The sequence below is a fragment of the Sus scrofa genome, chromosome 7 (genome assembly GCF_000003025.6).
Source record: "Sus scrofa isolate TJ Tabasco breed Duroc chromosome 7, Sscrofa11.1, whole genome shotgun sequence".
NCBI classification, from domain to species: Eukaryota; Metazoa; Chordata; class Mammalia; order Artiodactyla; family Suidae; genus Sus; species Sus scrofa.
In genome coordinates this window covers 30202906-30218009 of record NC_010449.5, presented here as the reverse complement: position 1 = coordinate 30218009, position 15104 = coordinate 30202906, and the positions used below count along the sequence as shown (strand labels likewise).

At 58.9% G+C, this 15104-nt stretch overlaps 1 protein-coding gene across 1 annotated transcript in view; it reads left to right on the top strand.

Annotated features, from left to right (window-relative positions):
- GRM4 (glutamate metabotropic receptor 4) overlaps positions 1-15104 on the top strand; it is a 98857-nt gene that overhangs the window by 60570 nt on the left and 23183 nt on the right. The window contains 3 exon segments of the mRNA XM_021098606.1: positions 7594-7729; positions 10176-10330; positions 12286-12426. Coding sequence (XP_020954265.1) covers positions 7594-7729; positions 10176-10330; positions 12286-12426 — 432 coding nt within the window.

The window sequence follows — 15104 nt, the reverse complement described above, 5'->3', positions numbered from 1 at the left end:
GCGCTGGCTGTGGGCCACCCTGAGGCCCGAGCCTGTGCCCCCGGACGTCTGGCGCTCAGTGTGACCAGGTGTGGCTCCAAGGAGAAGTCACAGGGGGCTGTGGGATCGGGGAGGTCTCCAGAGGAGGTGGTGCCTTGGATCCCTGCAGAGCCTCTGCCCCGCTGGCCTCCTGTGCCTGCCAGTCGGGCACTCGCGGCTTGGCTGTTTGGGTCTGGCCGGTGTGGGTTGGGGGTTGCTGCCTGTCCTGGGCGGTGGGGGGGCTGCGTGCAGGTTCGAGAGGCCTGGTGCAGGGACACGGACATGGACACGGAGGACATACCGGAGCCCAGCAAAGGAAGGGCCTCGAGGGTGCCAGAGGGTCACCCCAGCCCCTTGGGGCCCCCCTGCCTGAGCCAGCAGCCTCTGTGCCCGCCTGTCGGGTGGCGGATTCCTTGGGGGCCTGGGGTGAGGCTGCATGTGGCAGAGCTGAGGAGGGGCAGCCCCGAGGTCTCTCACACCCACTCTCACAACACTCTCATACACACAGTCACTCACATGCATACTCACACATGCGTATGCACACACGCACACTTATGCACATACACACACATGCTCACACACGCATATTTGGCCTCACACGTGCGTACTCACAGGCTCATACGCTCACTCGAATACACATATCACACACCCTTACATACTCTGTCACTCACACACTCCCATACTCTCTCACACATGCGCGTGCAAACACACACGCACATACTCATACTATACACACAGAGGCATACTCACCACACAACATACTCACCTCATACTCTCGCACGCACACACTTTGACACGCGCACACACACATACTCACCACACACACACTCACTCTAACACTCACACACACACATACACACACGCATGCACACACGCATACACACACGGGAGTCACCAAGAGTTGCAGGCAGAGGGGTGTGTGCTTTAGGAGGCTGGAGTGGACCCTGGACGGCGGGGACTGGGTTCAGGCTTGAGCGGAAGGGGGTGGTGGCTATGAACCGGGCGGAGCCCCAGAGGCAGCTGGATCTGGAGCTGGCTGGAGTGCAGCCCCTCCCTGGCCGCAGCCCCTCACCCTGGACGCCCCGACCTCAGACACCCGTCCAGCAGTTGCTCTGCTGTCCGCACGGCTCCATTTATTCAGACAAAGATTCCGCTGCTGGTGGTAAACAAACGCAGCGCTGTTAGTCACTGACCCCCTGCGCCCTTTCCTGAGAGCAGATCTGGGGATGGGGCCTGGCTTTTGGAGACGGAAGGAGGAGGAAGAGAGAAAGAACCGTGCCTGTGAGAGAAACAGTGTGAGACTGTGTGTGGGAGAGTGTGTGTGTGTGTGTGTGAGTGTGTGTGTGAGAGTGTGATGTGTGAGTGTGTGTGTGGGGTGTGATGTGTGAGTGTGTGTGAGGGACAGTGTGTGATTTGTGAGTGTGAGTGTGTGTGAGTGTGTGTGTGTATGAGAGAGCGTGATGTGAGTGTGTGAGGCCACATGGCCTCCGCCTCGCCTCCCCCTCCACCACCCTCTTCTCTGCCAGGGACGAGGAGCCTGGGGGACCCCCTCGGGTTGGGTAACAACCCCCACTTTCCCTCAGTGTTGCAATTTGCTGCCTTCACATTTTGCCCTAATGTAGATTTTTTCCACTTGATTTCCTAGGATTTGTCTTTCATTGTTTTTCTCCTGCTTTAAATTTAAAAGGACAAAAAAAGAAAGAAAAAGGACAAGGGAGCAGAAGAGACCTCCTACCTCCTGCCTCCTGCCGAGCTGCCAGGTTTGGGGGGTGCCCCGCCGCCCCCTGCGCTCTTGGGCTGCAGGGCAGCTGCCCCAAGCCCTGGAGGAGGACCTTTCTCCCCCTGCACCCAGTCTGGGCCCAGAGCCTGGGGCCACTTGGGCGGAGGGAGCAGCCTGGGTTGCCGAATGCGATCCAGGGCCCGGTGCTGCAGCAGGAGGGGTGGGCACTGCGTCCCGGGGCTGAGGCCAGGACGCGGTGCCCTTTCTCGTGCCCTCGCTGTCCCCTGCCTTCAAGCTGGCTGCCCAGCTGCTTCCTGGCGTGAGCAGGTCTCCAGGTGAGGGAGAGGCTGCAGGAGGCGGGGAGGGGCTCCCCAGCTCGGAGGGTGGGGCTGAGAGCTGGGAAGGAACAGGGGCCCAGGTCCCTGACTGTCCCTACCTGGGGCAAGCGGGGCAGAAGCAGGCTGCTCCCGTTGGAGGCCTTTCATTCCTGCTTCCCTGGGCCGCCCACAGGCTGGCAGGCATGGAGGTGGGGGACCTGGGGCTGCCTGGAGCGGGTGGAGAGGACCTACTTAGGCAGGTGGAGGGAGGTGCAGGGGGAGGGAGCTGAGCACAGGTGCGTGATCGCGCTTTGTGTGATGCTGTGTCACCGAGGCGCAGACCTCAAACAAGCTCTCTGTGGACGTCTGTGCTGATGGAGGGAGCCGAGTGTGGACCGTCCCAGGCAGCGGACGATGGAAAAACCAGGTCATCTCAGCAGTGATCTCTCACTGGAGGGTAGGATTTATGAGTCCAAGGTGGTTTCAATTCCCGGCTCTCAGGCAGGGCAGCAGCTCCTGGAGAAATGTCAGAGCAGAGTGCAACTCCGCCTCTGTCAGCTGCTCACCTGTGCTCACCTGCCTGGCAGAGTGGGGCCAGCACCCCCAGCCTCCCTCCAGCCTCCCTCCATCCCTCGGCTCTGACCGCCTGACCTCCCTATCTCCCCACCCCCACCCTGCAAAGCAGCTGCATGGGTTTAGGGCTCTGTCCTCGAGGCTGCTGCCAGTAAACGTTTGTTGACTCAGTGAAGGAAAAGCAGTGGAGCATGTGGGTCCCGGAGCATTGCTGGAGGTGTAGCGTCTGGGGAAGCGTGCAGTGGGCCTGGCGCCCAGTGGGCCTTCCTCCTGGCACCCTTCTTGGGCTGGTCGCTCTCTCTTCCAGTCTCGCTTCCCAACCAGACCGTGAGCCTCCTAGGAAGGGGCCTTGCTATGATTTCCTAAGGACTGAATATGCCAGGAGTGGAGCAGGGCATTTCTTGAATGAATGAATGAATGAATGAATGAACATGCAGGGCCAGCCTGCCCTGGGGGAGGCAGCTGCAGGCAGACACGGACACAGGTACATCCGTTGGACCCAGAGAACACTGGGCAAGGCCAGCAAAGCACAAATGGAAAGGGCACAGAGACCACAAGACACAACAGGAAAGTCATGTCGAGTTCCGCGAATGGAGACTCCATGTCAAGTTCAAGTTGGCAGGTGCTGGAGCCTGGTGGAAGCACAGGGTTCCAGCGTCAGGGGAGGGCTGGCTGGGGAAGAGCCCATCCTCGGGGAAGGTGGGACTTTGGGAGCCAGATGGCCGGCAGGGGAAGGGCAGTCCAGGCAGGGTCCCCACGCACCTCCCCTGGATGCGCTCGGGCCCAGAGTGGCCGAGAGGCCTGAGTCACAGATGGACAAAGGAGGTTCCAGCACACGGGGACCAGAACGCCCTCACTGTCACTGCTGTCAGGAAGTCTGGTCTGGCCTGGGTTCTGGGTCCATGTTCACCATGTGTTTACGTCTTGCCATGTTTGCTTCTGATGGTTTTTTTTTAAGACGAGAAACAGGGATTTCCTGGAGGCCCACCCATGGAAGCCTCAGTCTGGTTTCATCCCCACCTCCAGAGGTTACCGTGACTCTGAAGGGCGTGGGTTTCCTTCTTGTCCTTGTTTAGTCATTCAGCGAGCATTTGTGGAGTGCCTCGTGTGTACCAGGCACAGCTCTAGGCGCTGGGGGGGTCACAGTGAAGACGGCAGGCAGAATCTCCTGCCTTCCTGCAGCTTTTGCTCATGTGCCTGTGTGTTCCTAGGTAATAGGTCCTATCACATGTGGCCTTTAAATGCCACATAAACAGGACCGATCCTGTCTCACTTTGCTTTACAGTCAACTGTGCAGTTTCAGGATTTCGTCATGCTGAGATGTGAGAGCTGTTTTATGAATCCTCGCTACATAATATTCCACTGTGCAAACACACCACGGTTTAGCCCTTCTTCTGTTGTAAGATATGAAGGTGGTTTCTGTTTTTTGGCTGGTTCAGAGTGCCGAGTGACCGTCTTTGGGCATGGCTACTCGCGCCCTTATGAAGTTTCTCTGGGGAGGACGTGGACGTGGAAGGGGACACGCTGTCACGTCCCACCTTCACTGGATGTCGCCATACAGCCCCCAAAAGGGTTCTCATGGACCCCTCGATCATATCGTCCAGCTTTGTCGTAGCAGAGCAGGGCCTTGAGCAATGAGACTGAGGCTAAGTCAGTGTTGGGTGGGCTGGCCCAGGGCCAGGGGACAGTGTGGAGAGTGGGCAGGCCCTGGGCCATTGCAGTGGGATGGGTGGGGTGCTCATGGGGGATGGGCAGCGGGCAGAGGGCTGGCCTGGATTCTAGACGCTGAGGCCACCTGCCCTCAGCTTCCCAGCTCCCTGTGCGCTTGGGCCAGGAGCTCTCTGAGGTCCCTGCCACCCACAGGCTCAGATGCGCTTGTCAATGCTTGAGGCTTCCTGCCCCCGGCCCTGCGCGCAGGTGCTGGCTGGCTGGACAAGGAGCTTGCAGCTGGCATGCCGCAGCCTGCGCTTGCCAGGGGACCAGGGCTGAGTGTGGGAGGAGGAGCTTGCCAAAGGGGGACCCAGGAGGGCCTGGAGGGCAGGAAGGAGTCCGGGGTTCCCCCTGACCCCCTTCTCATGACCCTGTGCCTGGATCTCTGGCCTCTGTGCACAGAGAGCATGTGGGCTTGGTCCTCGCTGCATGAGTTTAACTTGATTGCATTCGTTTTCCTTACGGACTCATGGGTTCTTATTGGGGCAAAGGAGTAAGGCGCAGAGCAGTGCCTGTCCTGGCAGGAATTAGGAGAGGGCGTCCTGGGGGAGTGTGAGCTGTGGTCCCCACGGTGAGAGGCTGCAGAGGCAGGGGCTGGACACAGGAGGGTGGGCGGGCTTGGCGTGTGACCTGGCGTCTCCCCAGGGGTGTTTGGCTGCAGGAGGTGGGGTTAACAGAGACCCAGTGACCAGGGCCTTCCCTTCCTCTGCCTGAGTGAGGCTCTGGAAGCAGAGCTGGATGGTAGTCCCACTGACCAGCTGTGTGACCTCCATCAGGCTACTTAGCACCTCTGAGCCTCAGTTTCCTCATCTGTAAGATGGGGCTGTTCACACCTGCCCCAGGTGCTGTGAGGATTCACTGAGTGCCGGCATGCAGTGGGCACCCACTAATTGCAGGTCTCTCTCAGGCCACTCCAGTTCTCTCTGGCTGTGGCAGGGGGCCTGGGGGGGCTGCTGAGGCAGATGCTGTGCCACTTGTTACTGGAATCCTGTAGACTAAAAGCAGCCTTTTAGTCCTTGTGCTGAGGTCCCCTGAGCCGCCAAGCTGACTCTCGGCAGTGACGCCATCAGTGCCTCACTGTGCCAGTGACACCAGTGGGTACTTACTCCATGGGTGTGCTTACAGGCCCCCCGTGTTTCCTGACTCCACGTGGCTGGTTGTGACACACTGGACGGACTGAAGGAGTCATGAGAGCCTGATGGCCTGTGTTCAAACCCTGGTCTTCCCCAACTGCCTGCGTGACCTTGGGGAAGCCACTTAACCTCTCTGTGCCTCAGTGTTGTCATCTACACGTTGGAGCCGTGCTGCTCATGAGGGAATCCATGCAAACGTGCAGAACGCTATTTAGCGTGCATTACGCACTTGAGAAAGGTCCCCTAGTGCTGAGCACTGCAGAACCCCAGCTCCCCTCCGGTCTCCACACCCTGCGGTGGGAACGGTCTGCCCCAGCCCCGGTCGCGGTCTGGATAGCAGTGCTGTGGTTACTTCCTCTTTCGCCAGCACAATGCAACGTGTGTGACACCCCCTGGGGTCAGGCGGACCACCCACTGGAACTTCTTAGGGGAGCACCGCCCAGAAATATGACTTAACCTAAGAGCTTCTCCCTCTTGGGGAACAATTACCCCCCGTGCGGTGCCCCCTCCCCTGTGCCCCCTCCTCCCTCCCGAGCCAGGTGGCCTGTCCTAACCCCTGCCCAGCCTCCCCCTCGTGTCCATCTGTCTCCCCAGATGGGGGCAGAAATGTCGCCGTTGGCCCATTTTCTAACTGGAAAGGAACCATATGTTGGTTTAGCTGGGAGCTGAGTGTCTGCCGGCCGTGTGATGGCAGGGCCAGCGCCGGGGCAGCAGGCTGGCTCCCTGGGCACTCTCTGTGACCAGGGACCCGAGGGCCCCGTCCTGCCCCCGGTCCCTCCCTTCTGCTCTCCTTTTCTGCCCCCTCCGAGCACCTGGTCACCCTTCTCGCCTCCTGTGCTCTGGGTGTCTCACAGGGCATGAGGCTGGCCTGCCTGGAAGAGGCAGAAAGTAAGGGGGGTGGGTGCTGGTCAGGGTGGGGGCACAGGGCCATGGCTGCCTTACCTGCTGCAGAGAACAGGAGCTACTTCCAGCCACGTGTGAGGTGTGAGGTGCCAGCACACCGAAGCCCCCCTGCTAATGTGAGCACCTCCTTCTCCTGCAATGCTCTCTGCCGCCTCCTGCCAAGACTCTGCTCTGGGTCACCGCTCCGGGCAGCCTTCCCTGGTTGCCACCTACGCCCAGGAGCAGAGGGCCCTCCTTGGATGGAGCTGGGCACTGGTGCTTTTCCCCATGGGGCAGTGGGGTGGTTGTGTCCCCTTTGCACTGCAAGCCCCTTGCGGCCCGTCCCCACAGAGGGTGTACAGTCTGTGCAGAAGGCTCAGGTGACCCCAGCCTGGACTGAGAGGGGAACCTGGGGTAGCAGCCAGGTGCCCAGCCAAGGTAGATGGTTTGAGGCATTGGCTTGGCCCCAAAGGGGTCCCGATTGAGGCTGAGACCCAGGGGAGGGGAATGGTCTTAGGTAAAGGATCTGCCTTCATCAGGGGAGTTCCCGGGTAGCTCAGCGGGTTTAGGTTCTGGAGTTGTCACTGCTGTGGCTCAGGTCATTGCTGTGGCTTGGATTATTGCTATGGCTCGGGTTCAGTCCCTGACCTAGGAATTTCCGTATGCCACAGGCGCAGCCAAAAAAAAAAAAAAGACTGATCCCTCACTTTTTTCCATCAGCTGAGCCCCGACTCTGCTGCCACCGATGTCTTGGGGGTTTTATTCCCTGGAGGCCCCACACTCTGCACCCCAGTAGGCAGGGAACTGTGTGGCTTTGGGCAAACCTCTTCTCTGTTCTGAGCACTTAGCTTTACAACAACCTTATGAAATAGATAGTAGTATTACCTTAACTTTATAGATGATATATTTGAGGCACAGAGAGGTTCAGTAACCAGCCTGAGATCGCACAGCCTTAAGGAGCAGAACTGAGATTGGAACCCAGGCAGTCTAACTTTAAGCACAATGCCGTATTGCCTCTTGCTAGTGATCTTTTTATGTATGGGCAGCTGAGGCACAGAGAACTTAAGTGACAAGTCCAGGGTTACCAGGCCTGAGTGGCAGAACCGAAATTTGCACTATGGCTTTTCTGACTTTAGAGCCTGTGCCCAGAAAGTGGGACCTGGGAACTTAGCGTCGGGCTGGAGGATGGTGGGAGCCCCTGGGAGTGTGGCTGGGGGAGAGACTGATGCCCTTTCCACAGGGGGTGTGTGCATCGCCCAGTCAGTCAAGATACCGCGGGAGCCCAAGCCCGGGGAGTTTGACAAGATCATCCGGCGCCTCCTGGAGACCTCAAACGCCAGGGCAGTCATCATCTTTGCCAACGAGGACGACATCAGGTGAGGGCAGGTGGCAGTGGGGGGCGGGCCTTGGATCCAGGGACCCCTGCTAGAGACCTTCCTAGGCAAGCCTGACCCATCCTGGGTCAGAGAGGTGGGGCACGCAGGGAGTGTGTGGTGGGGAGACCCTGGGGCTGGGTCCCTGCTTCGTGCATCCACTCTACCAGCTGGGGATGGTAGCAGGTACTTAAACAGAGGGGTCAAGGCCATGGCTTGGGCCCAAACACCTAGGTTCTAGCCCTGCTCTCTGTCCCAGTAGCTGTGTGACCTCAAGCAAGTTTCTCAGCCTCTCTGGGCCTCTTTTCTGTTTTAAGAAAAGGAGCTAATGATGCCTGCTTGATCATGTTGTTTGAGCACTGAATGCAGCAATGTGCATACAGGGCTTAGAGCTGGCGCTAGTGGGTGTACCACCTCTCAGCCCCCATCCTCTTCCCTTAGTGAGCTCGGAGGAGTGGGAAGAGGCCGGGCTGAGGTTCTAGCCTGTCTTAGGCACACACTCAGAGTGGACAGTATCGTCCATTCCCTGGGCCTCAGTCTTCACATCTGCAGAGTGGGGGCAGGTGGTGCCAGAACCAAGTGGTGCAGAAGTTGCAGACCAGCCCACCTCTCTGCACACCTGGTCCTGGGTCCCAAGTCACAGGTCGGAAACTCAAAAGTGACCCCTGAGGAGTTCCCGTTGTGGCTCAGCGGGTTAAGAACCTGGCTAGTATCCATGAGGATGTGGGTTCCATTCTTGGCCTCACTCAGTGGGTTAAGGATCCAGCGTCGCTGTGAGCTGTGGTTTAGGTCACAGACGAGGCTCAGATCTGGCATTGCTGTGGCTGTGGCCTAGGCCAGCAGCTGCAGCTCCAATTCAATCTCTAGCCTGGGGGTGGCAGGGAGTGCTTCAGAGTGCACCTGACACCTCCCTCAGAGCTGAGAGGTGCTGCTCCTGACCCCTCAGAGCTTTCAGCTCCCCTACATTCTGTACTGTCCTGTTGCCACAGATCAGCTGGCAACGGGGGTGGGAGTGGTGCTTTCTGAGCTCTTTTCCTCTTCTGGTCACAGGCCCCGCACTCCTGCCCCCACCCTGCCAAAGCCCAGCACTACCAGTCCCCCAGCCCCAAGCCTCCTGGCAGCGCAGATGGACCCCCACGCTGGCCCCGTGTCCCAGAGAAGAGGCACCTGGGGAGAGGGGGCAGGGCCTCAGACCAGCTGTTGGGGTGTGTGTGGAGGGGGCATTTCTGGAAATCCACATGCATTTTCAGAAGTGAACGGGGGTAAAAAGAAATGCAGGGGATTTTGCAGAGATGGAGGCTTGGGTGCTGTGGGCATTGCGGGCTGGCCAGATGCAGGCAGGTGTTGAAAGGGCTGTGCTCTGGGTTCTGAGAACAGTGGGCCCTGCAGGGCCACAGCAGGTTTGGGGGGCCAGGAATGCAGAGAGTCAGGAGGTGACAGAGGAGGGAAGGTGTAGCCTCGGGGCCTGGAATTCTCCCTGGCAGCCCCCGGCTCTCCTGCCCCAGTTGGCCACCTCCAGCACAGCAGCCACCCCAAGCCCTGAGTCTGTGTCCTGGCCTTGGGAACCGGATGGCCTGGCCAGTTTCTAGAATCCTAGCCTCTCACTTGCTGGGTGACCTTGAGCCAGCTGCCAGCCTACTGAGCTCAGCCTCTCCCTGCGGAATGAGCTGCGTTGAGGAACTTCTGCCCAGTCCTTCCTGTTTCTCTCCTTCCAGATGGTTTTGAGGGCCCACTTAGTTCAAACATTCCTTAAGTACTGGCTGAGCACCTCCTGGGTTTGCCCTGTGCTGGGTTCCAGGGCCCCTGACCTGATGGGGACCCCTGTCACTGTGAGCCTGGCTGCCCCTACATCCAGCCAGCATGGTGTGGGGGCAGCTCTTTGAAGCCCGTGAACTTTTGGCACAGGAGGAGGTGGGGTGTAGAGGGGGAGGGGGTAGAAGAGAGAGAGAGAGAGAGAGAAAGAGAGGTGTGTGTGTGTGTGTGTGTGTGTGTGTGTGTGTGTGTGTGCATGTGCAGCAGTGGATATAAGTGTGAGAAGAGGCCAAGGGCTGTGGGTCTCTGCTTAGGACCAGGCTGGCATGAACTGAGAGGGCACAGCCCAGGCGAATATAGTTCTGGGGGCCTGAGTCAGAAAGGGGTAGGTCCAAGGCTAGGGAAACAGGTGTGGTCTTTGCAGGGACAGGGGTGCACTAGGGGAGCGCACCGGGCCTGTAGGCAGGGTGCAGTATGGGTGAGTGGGGGTGCATGCGTCTCTGGTCAGGCACGGGCCCAGGCAGCAGGGAACCTGGGGCCTGAAGGTACGGGCCTGGGTGTCAAGGGCCCTGGGCTCATGTGGGTCCAGAGTGGGGGATCCAGGCACGGGCCGCAAGGGGCACAGGTGTTGCCCCGGGGTGGGAGTGCAGCTGCGCGGACAGACACGGCTGGGCTGCGCTGGCGCGTGTTCCCGCAGGCGTGTGCTGGAGGCGGCGCGGAAGGCCAACCAGACGGGCCACTTCTTCTGGATGGGCTCGGACAGCTGGGGCTCCAAGATCGCACCCGTGCTGCACCTGGAGGAGGTGGCGGAGGGCGCTGTCACCATCCTCCCCAAGAGGATGTCCGTGCGAGGTAGGCCCCTCACCACCCAGCACCATTGTCAGTCCCCTCTGCAGCCCCTTCTTTTTGTCCCCCATGCCCTTCTGCTCCAGCTCTTTGTCCTGTCGTCCCTCCCCCAGGCTCACGGCTTCTTTCTGCTCGGGTTCTGGACTGGAAGGCCTTTCTGGCCACACTGAACCCAGCAAGATTCAGAGCCACCTGTCTCAGCTATTTCGGGTGTGTGGTTGTACAAGAGGCTCGTCCTTTGCTGTGGGAGCGGCCCCAGAAAAGGCAAAAAGACAAAAAAAAAAAAAAAGCCTCGTCCTTCAAGGACCCTCCTTCGCCCCCATGAATTTCCATCCCTTCTCCATCTCCCAGCTTGTCTCCCAAAGGGCGAGGCCCTTGCCCTGCCTGAAGCGAGGACTCTTCCAGAAGGAGTCTGGGAGCTGCCAGTGGGCAGCTGGGGTTGGGCCTGCCCTGTGTCCCTTTCTCCGTCCTTCTGCTGCTCTGGGTGTGAAATTCCTGTTAACGCCATGGCCCAGCCAGGCAGGGACCTCACCGTCCTCCAGGCTTCTCCCTGCTCTGGCTCCAGTCAGCAGAACCCAGCACTGATGGAACTGGAAAAGCCTGCAGGCATCTGCCTCCACCAAACTTTCCAAGAGACCAAGGCCTGAGCAGGGGAGGGACATGCTGAAGGCCACACAGCAGCGTCCTCTGTTGTCCCTGAGGCAGAGGGAGCGCAGGCAGCAGAAACTTGCACACACCCCCCCCCCAGCCTCGAGCCATAATCAACACAAAATAACAGTCCCTCTGGTTGGTACCCACAAATGCCAGCCCCTTCCAGACACCTCATCCGCTCTTCCCAGCAACCCCACAAGAAGCCTGTATCCACATTTAAGTGACTATATTAGGGCTCAGAGAGATGAAGTGACATACAGTGGCAGTAAGTGACACCCACCAGCTATTAAGTGGCCAAACCGGGGTCTGAACCCAGAACTTGCCCAACGGGTCCTTTTTCTCTGTGGGACATTAGAGAAAGCTTTAGAGCAGTGGATCTCATCTGGGCTGATCTTGAGCCCCCAGGGACATTTGGCAATGTCTGGAGACATTTTGGTTGTCACAGTTGGGGAGTGTTGCTCTGGCATCCAGTGGGTGGAGGCCAGGGTTGCCGCCCCACATCCACAAGGCACAGGACGGCCCACAGCAGTGATAGGGCCCAGGGTCATGGGTGTCAAGGTAGAGAAAGTCGGCTCTAAGCTAGTCCCTAGCACCAGCACCTCTCCTACAGCCCGACACACAGTCCTTGAGCCTCCACTGGGCCAGACCCAGCAGCTCAGTCCACTGTGCACAAGGCATGGGAGGCAGAGGGGGCACTGGGAAGAGAAAGAAGGTATGAGTCACCCTCCGGCTGCCCAGCCTGTCCCTGGTCCTTCTGGGCTTAGCTGGGCTTAGAGCCGGGCTGCTGGGCTCCTCGGAGCCTTGTGGGGAGGCTGTCCCTGGCGGGGATGGGCAAGTTCTGGGTTTGAGGGGAGATGAGCCAGGTCCCCTTCTGGCCTTGGGACCCCGCACTCTCTGGTCTGTCTCTTCAGAACTAGGGAGCTGGTGCTGCCAGGATTGGGCGCCCGCCCCCCTGGGTCCCCCCCTGCCCCCGCCCCCCGTGGCCTCTCTACTCTAGTCTCAGGATCCCAGGTGGTTCTTTCTCAGGCTGCACATTAGCGTTTTGGTGGGTAAAGAGCAGCGGAAACATCCTCATCCTGTTCTTCCATAAAGGCAGAAGTCGTCAGATTATACGTGCTGCCCCTGGAATTTAATACATCTTGTTTCATTGTGAAGGAAATGAAATGCTCCATGTTGTGTTTTTTCCGGCTGGGCCCTGAGTAGGGAGCACGGGCTCTTCCCGCCCCGCTGCTCCCGCCAGGGCCGGCTCAGCCTGCGGGAAGTGGAAGGACGGGGGTGGGGCGGGGTCCTGACGTGCTCGTTCCCGTCAGGCTTCGACCGCTACTTCTCCAGCCGCACGCTGGACAACAACCGGCGCAACATCTGGTTTGCCGAGTTCTGGGAGGACAACTTCCATTGCAAGCTGAGCCGCCACGCGCTCAAGAAGGGCAGCCACGTCAAGAAGTGCACCAGTGAGCACACGCGTGGGCGGGACCAGGATGGCCCGAGGGGCGGGGCATGGGCCCGAGGGGCGGGGCCGGAGGCGGGGTCAAGGCCGACTCAGGTACCCACACGGGGCCTTGCGGGTGGGCGGGCTTAAGTAAGGCCCTAAACCCCAGTGCCGCCAACTGTAGGTGGCGCTGCTGAGGAGGAAGGGGCTCTTGGGTCCAGGCAGAGGCGTTGTAGGGGCTGTGGCTGCCTTGGGCTTCCTCTGGACATTCCTAGGGCGTGCCGCAGAGCTGGACTGACCCGGCTGTCCGAGCCTCCTGACGCCCACCGGTCTGAGCACCGTGCAGAAGCCATCTCTCACCCTTCAGGGTCCCCACAGTCACTCCGCAGACACTAGTCTCACTCCCAGCACCTGGCCCTTTCCTAAGCGCCCTGGATGTAGCGGTGAATGAAAGAGCCAAAAACCTCTTGGAGTTTTTATTCTAATGGGAAGGCAGACAATCAACAAGATAAATAAGTAAGCTGTAGACTATGTCAGAAGGAAAATGTGCAGTAGAAGCAAAACAGATAAGAGGCTGGCCTCCTTGCAGCCTAACATTTCTGCAGAGTCCTGAAAAGGACCAGGAATGAGCCTGGGGGGATGGATGATGGGTCTGCTTTACAGGTTGGAAAACAGGCTCAGAGAACGTAAGTCAAGCGGCTTGGGCTCCCCCACAGATGGAAGGTGCTAGAACAGGGTGTGGACCAGGTGGCCATCTGGGCGTGTGCACCTGTGCTATGTTTGGATGTGGATCCTTGCGTGTGCTTGGGTGGTTCTGCAGCAGGACCTGACCTCAGGGACACTGGGGGCTCTGGGTACTTTCAACCTGAGTGGTGTCCATGCCAGGATGATGAGCTCCCTGCTATATCCTCCTGGAGGGATGGGTGCAACTTGGGCAGAGGGCCGGATGAGCAAGGGGCCGCTGAACCAGCCACAGGGACATGCTGTGTGGACTCACTGGCGGGGAGTGAGACGTTGACCTCTGATGGCTACTTAGGACCATGGGTGTCCTCTGAGGACATGGGCAAACTCGTGTGGGTATAGGCGGCCCTGTGTGTGTGCCCTTGTGTGTGACTGCGTGTGTATGTGCAGGAGTGTCTCAAAGAGACGGTACATGTATGCGCCTTGGTCTTATGTAGGGGCGACTGTCTTGCGTGAGCTGAGAGCCATAAAGAGCACTCTTTGTTATGCACTTACTGTGTTCTAGACATTTTAACGACATCATCTCCTTTCACCCTCACAACTCCAGGGACTCTGTATTATAGAGGCTCTGGAGAGCCAGAGAGGCCAAGTAGCTTGCCCAAGGCTGCACAGCAAATGCCTTTTTGAGGCAGTAACCATAACCAAGGTGCAAGAAGCGCCAACCTGCCTGGTAGCGAAAGGCTGAGCTCTCTTGTTCTGGCAGAATTATTGAGAGCATGCCCTTTTATTCTCAAAAGTGCCCAGGGGATAGAAAATTGTATGTTCACTCTGATTATAGGTCACCAGGCCTGGCTTGGGGTGAGGATGGGGGAGACGGGAAGGGGGCAGCCCCAGAGTCCAGCCGCCAAGGCGCTTTCTGGAGTCAGCTCGGGGCCCAGGAGGGACCGGAAGGAGCAGGCTCGGTCAGTCCCTGGGGGCTGTGCCAGACTCCCAGTCCTCAAGGGTGCCCTGCTGCTGGGAGTCGGGGGAGGGCCCCTCTCTGCAGCCCTCAGGGAGGTGTCTGGGCTGACTTGGCAGCAGGTGGGGAAGGGCGGGGGGAGCAGGAGTCAGAAGAGCAGGTCTGAGGCCAGCTGGGACCTCTCTGGGCTGTAGATTTCTCATCTGAGAAATGGGATTGACAGTGAGCTCATCCAGGGGGCGCCTCGGGGAGCAGGTGAGAAAAGGCAGTGGAGGCACCTGGTGACCCTGAGGGGCTGGCTCTCCAGCTGCAGCAACGTCAGATCCAAGCTGTGTCTGCGACCTACACCACAGCTCACAGCAATGCTGGATCCTTAACCCACTGAGCAAGGCCAGGGATCAAACCCACAACTTAATGGCTCCTAGTTGGCTTCGTTTCTGCTGTGCCACGACGGGAACTCCTGGGGTGGATGTTTGGAAGCTCTCCAGGGACTGTGTGTATGTTCAGGGCTGAGAACCTCAGGCAGGAGCAGCGCTGTTGCCCTCGAATCACCTGGGGATCTTCTAAAACCCTGACACCTGGCTCCCAGCCCCAGACACTCTGATTGGATTGGTCCTGGGTGTGACCTGGACATTGGGATTTTTAAAAGGTGCCCTTGGGAGTTCCTGTCATGGCTCAGTGGTTAACGAATCCGACTAGGAACCATGAGGTTGCGGGTTCTATCCCTGGCCTTGCTCAGTGGGTTAAGGATCCGGTGTTGCCTTGAGCTGTGGTGTAGGTTGCAGATGCAGCTCAGATTCTGCATTGGGGTGATGGGTACGGGGGCAGTTCTGCTTCCTGGTCCCTTGGTAGAATATCATATGCCAGGAGAACTGGGGGGACTGGGCACCTGACAGTGTGTCCGGGTCTGTGTCTGACTCCGCCTCCTCACTGCTCTGTGACTTTGGACTGGTTGTTTAACCTCTCTGAGTCTCAGAGAGGGCAGGGGAGCTCTTTCAGTTGTTGGGAGGATGGTGCTGTGTACGGAGTCTAAGAAGAGGCTGGCCGAAGGACGATGCGAA